This window comes from Rhea pennata, chromosome 7, assembly GCF_028389875.1.
Source record: "Rhea pennata isolate bPtePen1 chromosome 7, bPtePen1.pri, whole genome shotgun sequence".
Lineage (NCBI taxonomy): Eukaryota > Metazoa > Chordata > Aves > Rheiformes > Rheidae > Rhea > Rhea pennata.
This window is the reverse complement of record NC_084669.1, coordinates 37,124,827-37,140,880: the sequence shown is the minus strand read 5'-3', so window position 1 is coordinate 37,140,880 and position 16,054 is coordinate 37,124,827. Positions and strand designations below refer to the sequence as shown.

The following is a 16,054-nucleotide window of genomic DNA, read 5'->3' as shown; positions in this document are numbered from 1 at the left end:
TGGTGTTAACAGCTTTTTCCTCCTATTCATATTAACTATTCTGGCTCCTGCTAGAAATGCAAAGACTTTCTTTTCTGTTAAAAGGTGCTGCCCAGTGCTAGGAAGCACCCCATGATGTGGTATAGTTTCTTCTGATGCTATGTTTTGCTAGTAAGCTGTAGTTACCTAGTGCAGCTCTGTCTGCAGGGCATGAATGCACAGTGCCGTGCCTAAAAGGTGGCATGGATGGGAGGCCATGGCTGAAGCGATGCCACCCTTGCCCAGGCAGGGGAGTGAGTGCTTTTTTCCCATTTGAAACCATCTTCAATGTGATGGTCAAGCAGGTAAAAAATAATGTCCTTGGTAAAGCTGTTTCCAAGGCACCTGGGTTAATCTCTCCCTCTTGCGAAAGGTTCACCCGCGCTTTTAAAAATAGCAAGACTGTTAGCTGTTAGCTTTACATTTTCTCAGAAGAAAGGTGCTTCCTGCAACTCTGCTTCCTGGCTAATGGTATGCTGAGTGCTGGGTCAATAGTAATGGGAGGGAATCTGTTAGCTCCTATTCTTGCAATACTTGGCTATTCCTTAGAGGCTCCTCAGAGCTGTAACCAGGCTTGACCTTGCTCAGCTTAGAGTGCAGATGAAATCGGGTAAGAGATAAGCAGCGCCTTTGCAGCGGGAGATCTGTGATCTCCAGAGTCGTAATCAATCTGGAGAGACAGATTTGGTTAGATTTTTTTTTCATTTCTTACAGCATTAAATAGGATTCTGTAGCCTTGCAAGTATTCTTTTGTTATATTAGCACTTAAGTAATTGCAATGTGCGTAACCGAAATAAAAGTTCGTTTAGGCTTATGATATTCATCTAATGGCTTGACTTAAAGCTGTTGAAGAAGACGAGCAAAACTGATGCTTGGTATAGGAAGTACTTCATACTGATGCTCGTAAAAGTTCTGAACGGACTTTGAAATAAGCCTTCTAGCGTTGTGTTTAAATGAGATGAACTGCCAATTTTTCCGTTCACAACATATAAACTAGGCGATTAAGGGAGTTTAAAATAGTTGTAGGTGAATGGTGAACGTTTGCAGTGATGTGCTGGCTTATTCAGTTGTTTTACAGCAAGTAGCGCTGCATATAATGGATTAGTTATAAAAGGTAAATGGTTTTCATACATCTAGCCAGGGCTGGGGATCAGGTAAACCAGGTGTCATTGAAAATGCAATTTGTGTACTTCAGAGAAATGCAAGTGTGTGTCTGTTTAAGAATGTCCATATTTATTCTTAGGAATAAGTGATTTTGATTTATTAAATGTTGCAGCAGTAGCTAAATGGGAAGGTTAAGGAGGTTCTTTACGTAAACAGCTCTATTAGTGCAGTTAGTCTGCAGATGACATACAATGCTTGTTTTCCTTCAATTAGCTAAGCAAATGTGCTTTTGTCATTACATGAAACCTTGCTGTGCGGCAGTCTCCTGAGGGGATCTATATTTTTGAAGTATGGCTCTTGCTGTTGCAAAGAGTTTGGTGGTGGGTGATGCTCAGGAGCAGTGTGTTGCTGCTAATGTTTTCCTTAACCTTGTGCGCCCTGTTACTGAAGCGGAGGCACTTCATTGCTCTTTGAATAAGGAAACCACGCTAGTGATGCTCTTTAGCAGGTTGTCACTGAAGTTTCCTTTTAAGATTACTTTTGTGTGATGTCTCCCTCTTCTCTTCCTTACAAATCTTGTTCTTTAAAGTTGTGGACATAAAGATGTAATGAGGCAAATCAGGAAGTGATGGAAAATCTTATGCTTTTTGGGCTAGCAGAAAGCTAGGTAAGTAGGAAATGATGCTTGTTAGAGGGAGAGTAGTTTAAAAAAAAATTATCTGGCTGGTATTCCGTTCTGCTTAGAGCTTTGTGTAAATGCCCTAACTCTTATCAGTCGGCATGGGGGAAGCACTGCCTCAAACTTAAGGAAGAAGAGGAGGGGGGAAAAAAAAAATTTTTCCCCTTTCCGCCCACCCAGATCCTTTTCCCTTAGAAAAAGGAATTAATATGGTAGTGTCTCTAGTAGCTTAAGGAAAGGCAAGACGTCCTCAAGTGGTGGTTCTGATTCTCATGTAGAGTCTGAAAAAAAGCGTATTTCACGTTTCTTCTGTAGGATATGCTTTGAGCACCGTCAGAAGCAACAGCTGGGATAAGGAAGCCTACATGAGGGTAGAGGGGCAGTCTAGGATTTAAAAACTGTACTTTAAGAACTTAGTGGTAGTATGGCAGAGGGTAGGAGAGACTACTTTTGTCCTCCTAAGACTGGAGGTGTGTTGGTGGAATCACCACAACTAATACGCTTCTGCACAAGGGTCTGTGATCGTATCTGTTGGGCTTGCTTACTTCCTACCTGAGCTACTGCTGCGCGCTTTTGGTGGAATCTGTCTGACCTAAATGATTATACAAAACAAGTAGCTGATGCTGCTCTGTTTTGCTGTGATGAACTATACTTCACTAATGCAAATAACCGAGCTTAGACTAATGAATTCACAGTTTTTAAGTCATAACTTTAAGCTCTGGGGATTTGTATCTGGCAACAGAAGCAATTAAGTATTCTGGGCATTGATATAATAAACTGAATTAACTAATTAATTGAAATAAATCTTGGTGCAATCATTGGTTAATCTAAATGAGGCACTAATATTTGAGAGCTACTGAACCTTAGCTTGCTGCAAGCTTAATGTTAAGAAAATATATTACTGAAACTCTTATGAAACTTGTTCTCAGTTTATTATTGCAAATACTGATCTGGTGTGCTATCAAATGGCTAAAGATAACTTTATTTATATGACAAACCAGCCTGACTGGTAGGGTCTATGGGCAGTGGATAACTGGAAGACCTTAAGTTGAAGTCTCAATCCTGAAACTTGTCACTAAGTCAGCCCAGTATTGAATGAAATACATGTCTGAGCAGACTTCCACTCTCTAGGTGTTTCCCTTTCTGTAGGGAGCTAAGCTGACACTTTGCTTTTCTGGACAGAAAACTGGCCAGGTGCATATGGCTACTGCTTTCTAAAGATCTATTGGTGTAGTTTTCATGAGGCTGAACTGCCTAAGGGTTTTTCAGATCAGAAACAAGATCAAATGTTAGCTTTGGACTGAGTGAAGAGCTAGGTCATTATGATAGGTTTTTTTTCCTTTTTGTCTTAGCAAAGAAAAGGGATTTTTAAGAAGAGGAAACAGCACTTTAATGACCTATACACGTTTTCAGAGTAAAACTTTGCAGTACTGAAGCCTTGAATTAAACAGGTAGCAACTCAGGCTCCTGGATAAGCAGGCTTAGAGCTTGACGTTTATCCGAGTTGAGAGGAATGAAGAGCAGTTATGGACACTCTGGAGACGCTGTGGTGTGGATGACATGGTCTGGACTCAAGTAGTAGGTTTAGTGGTCTCATGGAGCCACACAAGAATGTGCCGCGTTCCTTTGAGGGAATAGGAAAAAACAATGTCCCAGGCTCCTGGCAGTGGTTGTGTTGCAGGGTACCGTTTCCCCAGGAGCTGTGGGGTGGTGTGTTGCCCCAGCTGACTGAACTGCTGCAGGAAGGAGGACTGTCCCTTCTGAAAGTACAGAAGGATTTCTGCTTACAGACTGTTACGAGCGCTGTTTCCGATTGACTTGAATTCCTTGTTTGTATTTAATTTCTTATCCTTCGTTAAACATGCTACCAGTAATAAGAGGGAGACATCTGTGTTGCTCTGGAAGTTGGTTACCAATGAGGTTCTGTGCTACCAGCGTGTTTCTTTCTCTGCCTTACTTTGCCCCATCCTGTGCGGAAGTGTAAGCTGTTGAGCTCAAGATGCCTCTTCACCAGGTGTGGTGGTATATTCGTGCTGTATAATAAGCTCTTCCTTTTCAGGCTCTGCTCCACGTAGGCAAGCTTAGCTGTTTTGATGTTGAGTGCAGCTTCTGCTGAAATCGATTGAATATTCATTTCGTCTTTGCCATTTCTTCCTTTTCCCCCCTTGCCTTCTTTCCTGGTTTTCTCCTTGGGTCATCCTTCATCTCTGATTGCTTTCCTGAAAGGCTGTCTGGAGGAAATACCATTTCTTTGTAATCTTCCTCACTCAGCTGACACGCAAAGCTTCACGGCTTTTTGTCTTCCGCTCGTGTGGGTTCTTTCCCTCAGTGACTCTGGAAGTAATTTTGAAGCATAGATCAGCTCCTAGCTAACTTTGTTTAAGAATGTATTGCTTTTTCCATCATAGTCTTGGGCTCTAGAGTAATTTGCTTAGAATACATTTTTAATGGCAAGATTGATGGAAATATTTTATGCCAGCTGAAACGGAGACACTTTTTAATTCTAGTGAAACAAAGAAAACCACATAAATTATAGTCAAGAGAGAAGAGAACTGTTTTATAACTATGGATGTATCATGTACTGCTTGAGCTGATGTAGGAAAGAGAAGCTGAAAAAAATGTTGCTGCCCTTGTTGAGTTATCTTTATTGAACCCTACCCTGTTTTTAATTCTCTTTGTCAGGGGATGGTGAGGTGACAGTTAAGGGACTATACTTAGGGTTGATATGCCAAGGATTTTCTTTCAAGACCCCAAATCACATTGATCTGAGTGGTGTCTTGATAGAGCACTGTGTCCTCTCTGGTGGTTTTGGCTTTGTATTATTTTTACCCATGAACAGCAGGGGAAGGAAAGAATCTGGTGCCAGGGAGTGAGCCAAAATCAAATTTCAGTTAATTAGGAAAACATCTGAACTACTCTGCAGAGGAATGACCTTAAGTGAACCACAAAGTTTAAAGCACAGGTATTTTCCTTAAACCTGTAGAACCCTGGGAGTTGACTTGTGTGTGCGCTCACAAAATCATATTTAAATGTTGTGTTGCACAAATTCCAGGTCTGACTTGCTTAGAAGCCAGATGGAAGTGCCAGAAACTGCTTCCTGAAACTCCTTGTTTTACTGTGACTTTGCTTCTCTTATGGGGACTAAACTTTAACTTCTCTGTCTTCTAACCCAAAGAGTTTGAACTCCAAGTCTTTAATGCCACTTGAAATTTAGCTTTAAGGGTGTTTTTAAGCAGTATGGGTGCCCTCTGGTGGCCAAGTTCTTGCCTGCTGCCTCCCCTTTATACTAAATAAGGAGAAACGAGCTCACCTTGCCCGCACCCTGAAGAGGGTGTTGGCTGACTTCCAGGAGCTCTGTGGAAAGTGACACCTTTCCAAGAAGTCAAGTTATTTGGGAGTGGAGTAGGGGAATTTCCTAGCTGAGCAGAGGAAGAAGAAAAATCTCAAGTGTGAGATTAGTACACTGCAAATATCATCCAATTTAGCTCAACAGTGGGTTTGGAAGTAGGGTACTAATGAAGTCATTGAGTGTTTCCCCCTTTAGGATGCAGTCTTCTCACTGCTGTCTCCCCCCTAAGAAGCTCTGCTTCCTACCACCTGATCTACCTGACTGCCCTCTGTGTTGTGCTCGAGTTTAGATCTAGGGGCTGGAAGCAAGGGAGAAAACTGGTGATGGGCATAATCTGGTGATAATCCATGATAATTAAGGCTTTAAAAAAGCAGGTAAGCTAACCTTGTGGTTCTTGTTGCTTTTACTTTGGTAAGCTTCTACGGTTTCAGCTGTCTATTGTCTAGTCAGCAGTAGAATGTCACTGAGACTTGCTGGTGTAAGCTGTATGATTTTTTTTTTGGTGTCTAGCGCACAGTTCCATGTGTTACCGCTGTTACGGGGGCCGGCTAAGAGAACAAAAGGCTTATGGAGTTGAATATTTCCTTTACTGCAGCAGAAGGTGGTCTTCCTGTGGTCTTCCTCTGATGTTTCTGGACTAGGTGTCAAGGGGGAAAAGAAATTTTAAGGCATCTTGTTCCCCCCACAAGTGATCTCCCCCCTCACGCTTTTTCCCGTGAAGCAACTGAAGGTTGCACATTGCTTTAGGTATCCAAAGCAGTAAGAACTTCCTAATATTTAAGTAAGTCTACCTTGCAGGTTCTTATTATCAGTTTCTTTGGTCAGAGACTTAGCCTCTTGAGGTAGGACAGCTTTTCTTTCTTCTTCCAGTCTGATTTGCTTGTTCTTCGTTAGGTAACTATTTTACGTAATTTTGGTTCTCAGTTGACACCACTTACCTTAGTTTTATACTTGCTCTCTTGTGTTCTCATGCCATCCTCAGTGGAAATTAAGATGGATTGGAAAGCAGAGTCAGGCAGACAAATAGTCGTCGTGAGTCTGGGAAGTGCTCTGGCGTGAAAACTCGTGCTTTGCCTTGTGCACGCGTGGAGGCTCTCAAATTTTATTGCCTTGCAGGGCTGAGCCTGTAGTTTGCAAAACAAGATATGGTGCTGGAATGATTAATGTTGTAACATGTCTTTGCTTAATGGCTTGTTGAATAATGGTGGATGTTTGGGAAAGGGAACAGATGTTAAGAGAATCCATTTGCCTTCCTTGTCAGCTGCCTGTGTTCCGAGGTTGGTCTGTCTTAAAACATTTTGTAATGCTTAAACTTAGATACGTGCTGGTAAAACTTGATGGAAAACTGTGCTTCGGATTGGTAAACTCGTAACGTGGAGACTTGACTTGTCTGTCCTTACAGAGAAACTAAGTATTTTCAAGGAACTTGGTTTAGAAAAGGGCTTAAACTCACAATTCATGTCACTTCTTTTCTTTAGTTGATAGTTGATGTTTATAATGTGCCCAGTAAATTAATAGTCTTAGCCAGAGGTGATGACTGCTGAAGGTGAAAGTAGATATAATACAGACGGTAACTTCCAAGGATTAATTCTTTCCTTTGTATCTAATAGACCTGCTTGAAGCAGTACTTACCCTCTCGGAGGGGGAGCTCACTCTGTCTTGGCTTTTAGAAACCATTTGAGCCAGAATCTGTACATTAGGGAAAACTATTCAAATGCAACACACCAGGAAAAAGTTGGCTTTATTCTTGACCTCAGCTCAGTGAATGCTAGTGCCTGCTTTCATCTGTTTCTTTTTGTTGTTAGTTACAGAGCTCTGTAACTTGTTCCTGTAGCAGGAATTTGGACGATGATAGATTTGCTTCTCTGTCGACTCTTGGTTAGTCCATAAAGAGTAAGTCCTGACTCTTGCACTTGCCCTACTGAATATTTAGTTTGTGTTTCTTGGGTAGGGTGTAGAGGAAAAACATGTTAAAAAGACTGAAGCACCATAACAGAGTAGCCTGGGAGACCTATCTCAGTGCCAAACAGAAGCAATTTAATATTGAGACAATTTGAGATTCCTGGATTGATAAGTAAAAAGTTTAGATTAGTTATTTTGACTGTGATAATTCACTCGGAGTTATGTTGAGCTGATGATCCACTAAGACACCAAATGACTTTGAGTCATTAACTTCTAGGATGAATTGAAACTGTCATGTATGCATGATCTTTGGATGTTCTTCCCAGATGTTCCCCTTGCTGTTTGGCCATTTGGAGTTGGGTGCTGTTTGCTTGCTTGTGCTCAGCTTATGAGGCGAGGTTGTTTGTAACGTGCTCTGAGTGTTTATTTGCAGATCCCAGGGGACCTGGTGACTTTAGCCTCTAGGTCATTAATAGGAGGTGGCATAGAGCCAAGAACTTTCTCTTGTTGAGTTTGGGAGAAGCTCAGCCACTCATTGATGATCAAGTGCTTGTGTTTTGAAGCATATTATTACCTATTTTTTAATCCATTGAATGTGTCATCTTGATTTTGTTTTTTTTTTTAATGCTGTAGTTTATTAATCACAATGTCATTTTAGTAGCAAGTGAAATACATATGGGATTTTATGTTCATTATACCAGTGCTATTACCATTATCAACAACACCAGTAATCTCATCAAGAAGTGGCATCAATTTAGTTTGACAAGACTCATTTTCTCTAAGCCCTTGTTGACTGTTGCTGAATTTTCCTTTAATCTTATAATTAAAGAAGCCTAGCTCTTGTTTGCTTACTCTGATGCCGGTGTTGGGCTACGTAACGGGTCTATACCGATGGCTGTTTTCTTTTCAAATATTAACAATGCTAAGTTAAGGCTTATTGAATATCAGTGGATATCCAGTAATGAATGATTTTCCATAGAGTCTGAGACAACTCGTAATAAAGCCAAACCTCAGATACCTGAAGGTTTCCCAGAGCTGCTGAACAGAAAGTGCATGTCTATAGTGTTGCTGTGGCATACAGACCTTGGCTACCATTTGAGTAGTCTGTCGGCACTGCCTCTTGAGGAAACCAGAGTATAGGCATATAAAACACTACATTCCAAGTGAACACTTGCTCTTTATGATACTACTTTAACTTCTAGTGCAGCAAACAATCTTGATTTTTGTTACGCTTTCCTTGTTAGTTTTGGTAACTCAGACAACAAAAAGGCTATTGTTGGTCATCACCCCAGCCTTGGGGTATTTGTGTCCCTTATCAGTTTTGTACAGTATCTTGCTTTTAACTTGTTTGGAGTACTTTGTTTGCGTTCCTCTTCTTTTTGGTTCTTGTTTCCTTATTTCTACAGGCTTTTGCTTTCTTCTAAAGCAAAACTGTTGATGTTTTCCCCCACTTTTCTCAACAGTTTTGGCATCTTTCTGACTCTTGAGTATGGTCTTCCAGTATGTAGTAAAATGCTCTTCTGCCACTGGTAGCTGGCATTCTGAGTCAGGCTTGTTTGTGACCTGGCTCAGAATTTTCAGTCTGGAAAAAGTCAGGTTCACGCGAAGGCTGAAGTATTGTGAATAGTGCAGTTCTGTGTTTACTGAAGGCATCTGAAACCTTTTTTTAAGAATAGGAGACTTGCTCAACCTGCTCTTATTCTACCAATCTTGCTGAGACATTTTGTAGCGTGAAAACAAATGTTGGTGATGGAAAGCAGCGAAGGGTAATGAACTTGCTCTTTGGGGGAGGATCAGGAATGAAGAATGGGATGCAAGTTGTGGGCTGTCTGAGAGCCTACCCAGTTCATGTGGCTGTGATATCTTGGACTTCTCGTTTTGTCTGTCACCTTTGCTGTTTGTATGATTACTTTACATTGCTGGGTCTTCTGCATGCCCAGGGGCATGCAGAGCAGGACGAGGGGAGTTCTAGCAGTGAGTGGAAGCAACAGTCATTTTGTTAGGGAAAAGCTATTAAGCTGATCGGCCTTCAAAATGCGGTTTGGATCAACAACAGTTCAAGTGAGCAGCGTGTTTGGGAGGTGAAGAATGCAGGCTTAATGCTCTGAACTCGATTCTTTTTGTGCACAACAGATGTAACTGAGTCAGGATTGCTTGTATCCGAGTTACCGTCAGAGCTGCAGCTCTGTGCTCTGTTCCTCTCCCCCACTCAAGGTGAGCCCTATTTGGAAAGGTAAGCAGCATTTCCCGGCTTAAGAAATTAATGCTAACGGATTTATAGTTCATGAGGGCGTTAGAATAGCATCAGTAGGATGCCTCCAGCGTGTCATTATGGTTGAAGGCCTCCATGAAGCAATTATTTTTTGCAAGCTGCCAGGGAGTTATCTCTAAGGAGCAGTGCTCTGTTATCCCATGGAATCTGAGGTAGCTGGGAAGACTGACCTATAGCTGTGCAGGTTCACTGTCTTCAGGGCTGTCCTCTTCAGTAGGCTTGCAGCAGAGAGGCTCATTTATAACACAGTTATAAATAATTGTGTTCTTGGCTAGTGTGAATCCCAAACCATGGAACTTCATTGGAAGGCTCACAGCAACGAGCGCTACCCAACTGCAGAAGCCAGTGATTGCTCTGGTTAGTCGAAACCATTCACCAGCAGTGCAAAGTCAGGTTGGCTTAGTTTAAGCTTCAGACAGGTCTTTTAAAGTACTCGCTTTCTTCAGGCCGTTAGTTGTGACATGTTGACGTATCCTTAGGATTGTAACTTCACGGATCTCCATGTGTATGCTCTTAAACTGTCTTGCAGGTAAAATGTAGGAACTGCCTTGGCATTTGGCATATGGACTTGGTGTGCTCTGTAGTTAACTAGTGTGTGGACAGTTGGTTATTCAGCAGCTAGGCAGGGAGATGAAGCAGTTGTAAGTAGTTAGTCTACAAATAGTTGCTGCAGGTCCTCGTATCTGTGAGCCGAGGAGAGGAGGCCCTTTGCTTTGCCCAGAGGGGCATTTCCAGCTTGGCGATGAACAAATCCTGCAGCGTTGGTACCTACAGGAGGGTGGTGGCTGTGGACTACAACTCAGCCTGTCACTTGGTGGAGAGAGAAAGTAAATAAAATGTCCTGGGAGTCAGAGGCTACTCGTTCTGAATCCTGCAGTGCTGACAGTAAAGCAAGTTTCCCTCAGTACTAGATTTTTATTGAGGGATGTTAGAATTTAAAGCTAGAGGTGGCTATAGTGTGTGCTTCCCAAGGTGAATCTTGCCTGTCTAGCTTTTAGGAGAAGGTATGATCATTCATTCAGCAATGCATCCTGATGGTTTTCAGCTGTTTAAAAAAAAAAAAAAAGCTAACTCTTAGTCTTTCTCTGTGTGTGTGTATATGTGTAAAACTTGATCAAAGAAACAGGAAGCAGCATATAATATTCCTTGGAGGTCTCCAACATTTTTGCTTTTGCTCTGCAGTCCTTCACACTGAACTTTGTTTGTGGAGAGCCTTGCATGGCTTTCTTTAACAGCTCTGGCTGATAAAGCTCTAATCTTCTAAATTGGTGTTTTCCTCTTACTTCTTGCAGGGCCTATGCGGAAGACTCATCTGTAAAACACGATCCAAGGGCAGACCCAAGTGAGAAGGTGAAGCACCAGGAGGAGGAGGAGAGCAGCACCAATGACAGCGGGAAGGCTGTAGCCTCAGGCAATGAGGAGGCTCTGCCAGAAGGGAAGAAGAAGAAGCGTTCAGGGTTCAGGGATCGTAAGGTATGAAAGCTGGCCGTGTTATACTGCAGTGGTTGCACTGCAGTGAAAGATGGGTAAAATTTGCAGAATGTTTCATGCAAGCACATGTTCCAAGTCTGGCTTTTGGTCAGTACTTGCCTTATTTTCTAAAAGGGCCTTGCTCTTTTGGGAATCTACCTTGAGTTTCTCTAGGTAGAAATCTGCTTTTCGGAAAGCATGGTGCGCTGGTCATCTGAGATGAGGAGCCCTTAGAGCACCTCTAGTTGGATATCTGCAAAGTGGATATCTGAGAAATCAAGCCTCTTACCTTGATGTCTATTAAAGTGATGAACGCAAACCAGGGAATAAATATAATAGTTGTTTTTAAAACCATTTTGAGTGTGTAGCCTGTATCTGTGTGGAAGTTCGTTCATTTACAGACAAACAGACCGCATGTGAAGAAAGAAGTAGAGGGCAAGTGTGGAAGGGAGAGTGGTAGTGAAGGAGTAACTTTTGTTTCCCTTTCTTAATTTTTCTATAAATTAGTCATTGGAATACTTTTTTTTTGTTTGTTTTTTCCTCCCTCATTTTGGTTTGCCATGTTTCTGTCTCTAATCCTATGCCTATTCAATTCTTGTATCAGACAAATTTTCTAGAGGAGGAAAGCTTGAGTAATGATTTGTGTTGTCAGCTTGTGACTCACCTTCAGTGCTGGGTAGTCTCAAGAGCTTTGGGCTCTTCAGAATTATCTGACAAGTTTGGTACTATCTGTAACTATTGTTATTACAAGATGTACAACTTGATCTGAAGAGACTTGTGGTTGAGAGTTGGCAGACAGCACTTTAAAAAAAAAAAAAAAAAAAACCTGTCTGGACGTTGGTTTTATTGGCCTGTTTGATTTAGTATCTTTGCAGTGCTGAAGTATGGAATGGAAGTGTGTATTCTTCACAATTCCTCTTGTATAATTTGCTTTTGGTAGTCATTTTAAGTCCATATCTAAGAGGCTGCATCTCATTAGTTGTTAAATTGTGGATAGTCATATATTTAGTTTAATAGCTTTTCATAAAAGCTAAAGAGATGTTTTGTTTTGAGGTTGCTGAATCATGTTCTGGTCTTGGTTAAATTAGATGACAGTTGGGTTAAATTTAAGTGTCTTGTGGTATTTTGAGCTACAGACTTTCCCTACTGTGACATTTTGATGGCAATTCAGTGAAGCTGTGTTGAAAGATCCTAGGTTGAGATGTTTGGAATTGTTCAGGGTGTCTGCGTCCTCCTGTTTGCTTAATTTTCCTGGCAATTAGCTGTTAGGTACTCTGACAGCATCAGCAAAATTTGTTATTGGTACCGCTCAAGAAAAGCGTGTTTTTTAGTGTCAGTAGATGGAGGCAGGTTGCAAAGAGCAAAGATGTGATGGACGCTCATGCACAGTACTAGTATGTGTGTTTTTTTTTTTTCTTAAACAAAAAACCCGTTGATATAGCTAGTGCAAAGACTGGTTTTTGCTTTTCTTGACCGGTTGCTCCTGGCTACAGAAGCCTGGGAGTATTTGCTTGCAGGTGCGGGCTTTTATTTTGGATGCTGGAAGACAAGCCTCACCATCCGAGCTCTTTCCTTCCTGTGCTGCTGTTGAGTGTGCTGAACCTGATGCCGGGGTTGCTTTTGCTCCATTTAAAGCAAGCTGTGACCAGTAGTGTCTCAATTGCTGGGCTCTCTTTGCTATGTGTGAGTACATCTGTTGTGGGCTTGATGTTTAATTGCCAGTTGCCCTAGTGAGTAATCCTGAGAGAGATGGGTGGATGCACCTTGCTCTGATGATGGAGGAAGGTGTGCCCCAGCCATGCTCCTGACTCAGAAATCGGGTGTGCTCACAGGATATGCTGCTCCCACAATCAGTCATGAGTAGTAGCTAGGGAATTCCTGACACTTCTAGATATTAAACAAACAAAAAAAAAAAACCCTAAAGAAACCCCCAACAAAACACTTTCCGACTTTCTGTGTAGTTAATTGAAAAGGATGTGGTATTTTTCTTGGAAAAAAACACTTTCAGTTAAGTTTAACTTTACCACTTGTTTGTTATCTCAGTGTTTGGTTTTAATGAATCTGATGATGAGTAGTGGCATAATAAATTAAGCATGCTGGTGTTTATTTTGGGTAGTGACTCAATGGAGAGGAACTGGACTAGAAATCATTTAGTGGCTGGGGGAGCTGATGCTGGCATCACGTGTAGCTGGTTCGAGGGCATGTGCTCTGTCGTGTACATGATATACAGGTCCTGCCTGCATAGGGCAGAAGAGGAAAATGTTCAAGTGCTTTTATAGTTTGAAGGTTAATGATCGGTAATGCATGCTGCGAGTGGGCTGACATGTCAGTTGATTTGCTAAAAGAATTTGGACTGCTGTAACAAGATCTATTTGCAATGGTTGTTAGGTCCTAGCAGGTATGCTGTGCTACGAGTGTTAATTGTGCAGAGACTTCATTTCAGTATGCGTTACAGTAGTAATGAAAATGAATACTAATTTATCTATGCTGTTAGTATGCCCAGGGTGTGCAGTGAAGCCAGTGTGCTAGAAAGTCCTGTTCTGCCTCACCAAAGAGAGGCCCTGGTGATGCTCTGGGAGTGGATTGAGATGTTAGTTTAGAGCTTCATTTTTATGCATGCACTTGTATGTGTATACACACACACGTGTTATATTATACATATATAAAGAGTGTGTGTGTATGTGTATATATATACACACACATACATACACACATTTTTCTCTTTTCCTGCGTGCTTTTAACCTGAGCCTTAACATGGGCTATCTCAAGTGTAGCTTTGGTCGTGCGTAGCAATAAGGATTACTTACTGGTGTGTCTTCTCTGATACATGCTTGCATTTAGGCGTATCAGAAGTAGCTTTTCAGTTTTAGTCATATAACACTGTTCTGGGAAGCCCAGATTACACTAAGATGCAGCTTTCTGCAGCTGGGTGAGAATTTCTGACTGGCCTTCACTGTATGGAGGAGTGGTGCTTATGTTTTTTTTTTTTTTTTAGTTCTGATATTGTTTAGAAATAGTGGGGGAAAAACATTACAAATGCCCTTATACATATACCCACGTGTGCATGCACATACACTCCCCCTGCATTGACAGAAGTGGAGCAAGTGGCCTTCCATGTCTACGCTGGAAAGGACCATCGGTAGGGTGAGACTAGGGCACCCGTGTTAACTGCCTGTTTCCTGTTTAGCAGCCAGTCCTGAGTAAATGGTGGCTCACGTTTGCAGGGCCTCACTCGCTCCTCCTTTGTTTCGGCTTTGTGCTCAGCTCAGCCTTTACAGAGGGAAGGGCTGTAACGTATTTGCGTGTCAGTTGATGAGATCATGTTAGCGAAATTGAGGTAATTGCGAGCTGAGCTGTGAGCAAAAGAGGAAAATATATTGCTGCGTTTGCTCATTGATTTATTGCAAAGTTTGAGGAAACGTGATCTAATCTGTGGTGAGGACAGCCTACTGGATACTGAATAAATCTTTTTTTAAGGTTCTGCCCTTTAGGTCTAGGATTGAGTTATACAGGACTATAATTTCTCAGCATTTTTTGGCATGTGTTTGTCCTTTGGTGTGTGTGATTGCCAATTGCTAGAACTTGAAAGACTGCAAAGAATAGAAACAAGCGGTTGCCTCCCACTGAACTTTGGGCAGATGCGTTGCTGTGTTATCAAGTTCGTTTCAGAATCTGAACCTCAAATCATTTAACAGGCAACACCGGTTCCTTATACCTGAATGAGTTCAGAGAGGTAGATTTAAGCTTTCATGGAGTTGCTAGGCTAGTTTAGTTCTATTTTTGTCATACACGGCAAACCTTAACTATGATATTAATTTGACTTAAAAACGCTTCATTTCCCACTTTGTCTGCTACTTTGTGGCTTAATGCAAGATCAGTTTGTCAGTTCTCCTGCTGCGCTCTTAAATCCTCTTTTTGCAAAGGCGTTTTACTATTTTTGTTGGAGGAATGGAAATCTGAAACTATTCTTAGCCTACTTACAAAACCACAGGCCGTGGGGACAGACCTCTGGTGTTTGCAGACTTACTGTGCATAGTAACTGTGCTGCCGGCAGAGGCAGGAGACACTGTTTTAGCCTGTGACTTTGTTAGGCTTCCGAGAGCTGTGTCATGTTGCTTTGGAAGCCAAATTGCCCCTCTCCGTTCTAGAACCGTGTATTGATAGCTGTATCGTCATAAGTGCCTGGCATAGACTCAAGGAAGCTTTTCCTTTTGCAGTGTGCTTGTGCAGAAGATTGGAGGTGGTAAACAACCTAGGAAAAGCCCACATGGTAAATGGGTGTTTTGCTGCTTCTGCTGGGAATGACTGTCAAGGGCTTGAGGGTGCAGAGGGAGCCCAAAGAAGGGGAATTGGAAACTTGCTGTGTCCAAAGTCAAAGCAAAATGTAAACTGCTTAACATGAATCAAATAGGGGCCTGTGTTATGTCAAGCTCAAGGTAAGGAAGAAATAGCAGTGAAGTTAGTGCTGCAGTGGGGAGGAGTCTCAGTGAAGCTGTCTGGACTCTGTACCTCTGGTTGAAGAGGACCAACTGCAATACCCATATTCCAGAAATGAGTAGAGGAAAAGTGCCAGGCAGCAGCAGGTTCATCAGTAGCATCTTAGCAAGGTCTTAAATTGGAGATGGAGAGAAGATCAATCACAGGTGGCAAGTTGAATGGGATAAAATGCAATGTGGTTTTGCTGCCAGAAGTGTCAGGCTAATGTCTCTGGTGCAGTCACTGAGTGGTTGAGTAAAACCACTGGGCTGATGCAAAGTGTTTTGATAGTGCCCTGCAAGAAATCATTCCTCGAGTTTGAAAAATCAGGATAACTGTACAAAGTCTCTGGCAGATGAGCATTTCAGCTAGGAAGGGCCACTGAAGCAGACTGTTTTGAAAGGAGTGTTAGAGGGATGGAGAGAGTTACTAGTAAATGTGCTGCAGTGTCTGCTCTTGGTTCCAGTCCTGGCTTTGATACTCTGGTTGTACACAGCTCTTGCTTCAAGCAAAGAGCATTTAATTATGCTTTTGGCTGACAAAGTTGGATTTTTTTTTTTTTTTTTTTTTTTTTTTTTGCTGTGAATGAGGACATACAGGAAAGAGTTAGAAGTAGGCTTACAATCAAAAGTGAAAACATCACTTTGGCCTAATGAGTTACCACTAGTGTGGTGAATGCTTTAAATGAAGTCATGAGCAGTGCTGCAGCTGGGAAGAGCTGTGAAGGGGTATGTTGCCACTTACTGTTCATCAGCTAAGCTGCAGTAATTGTCATTTTTGCAGT

At 41.9% G+C, this 16,054-nt stretch overlaps 1 protein-coding gene across 2 annotated transcripts in view; it reads left to right on the top strand.

Moving 5' to 3' along the window:
* The window catches only part of MICU1 (mitochondrial calcium uptake 1), a 117,729-nt gene that overhangs the window by 20,168 nt on the left and 81,507 nt on the right, over nt 1-16,054 (top strand). For both annotated transcript variants that reach the window (XM_062580366.1, XM_062580365.1), the window contains exon 3: nt 10,617-10,797. In XM_062580366.1, the coding sequence (XP_062436350.1) occupies nt 10,617-10,797 (181 nt within the window). The remainder of the gene's footprint in view (nt 1-10,616; nt 10,798-16,054) is intronic.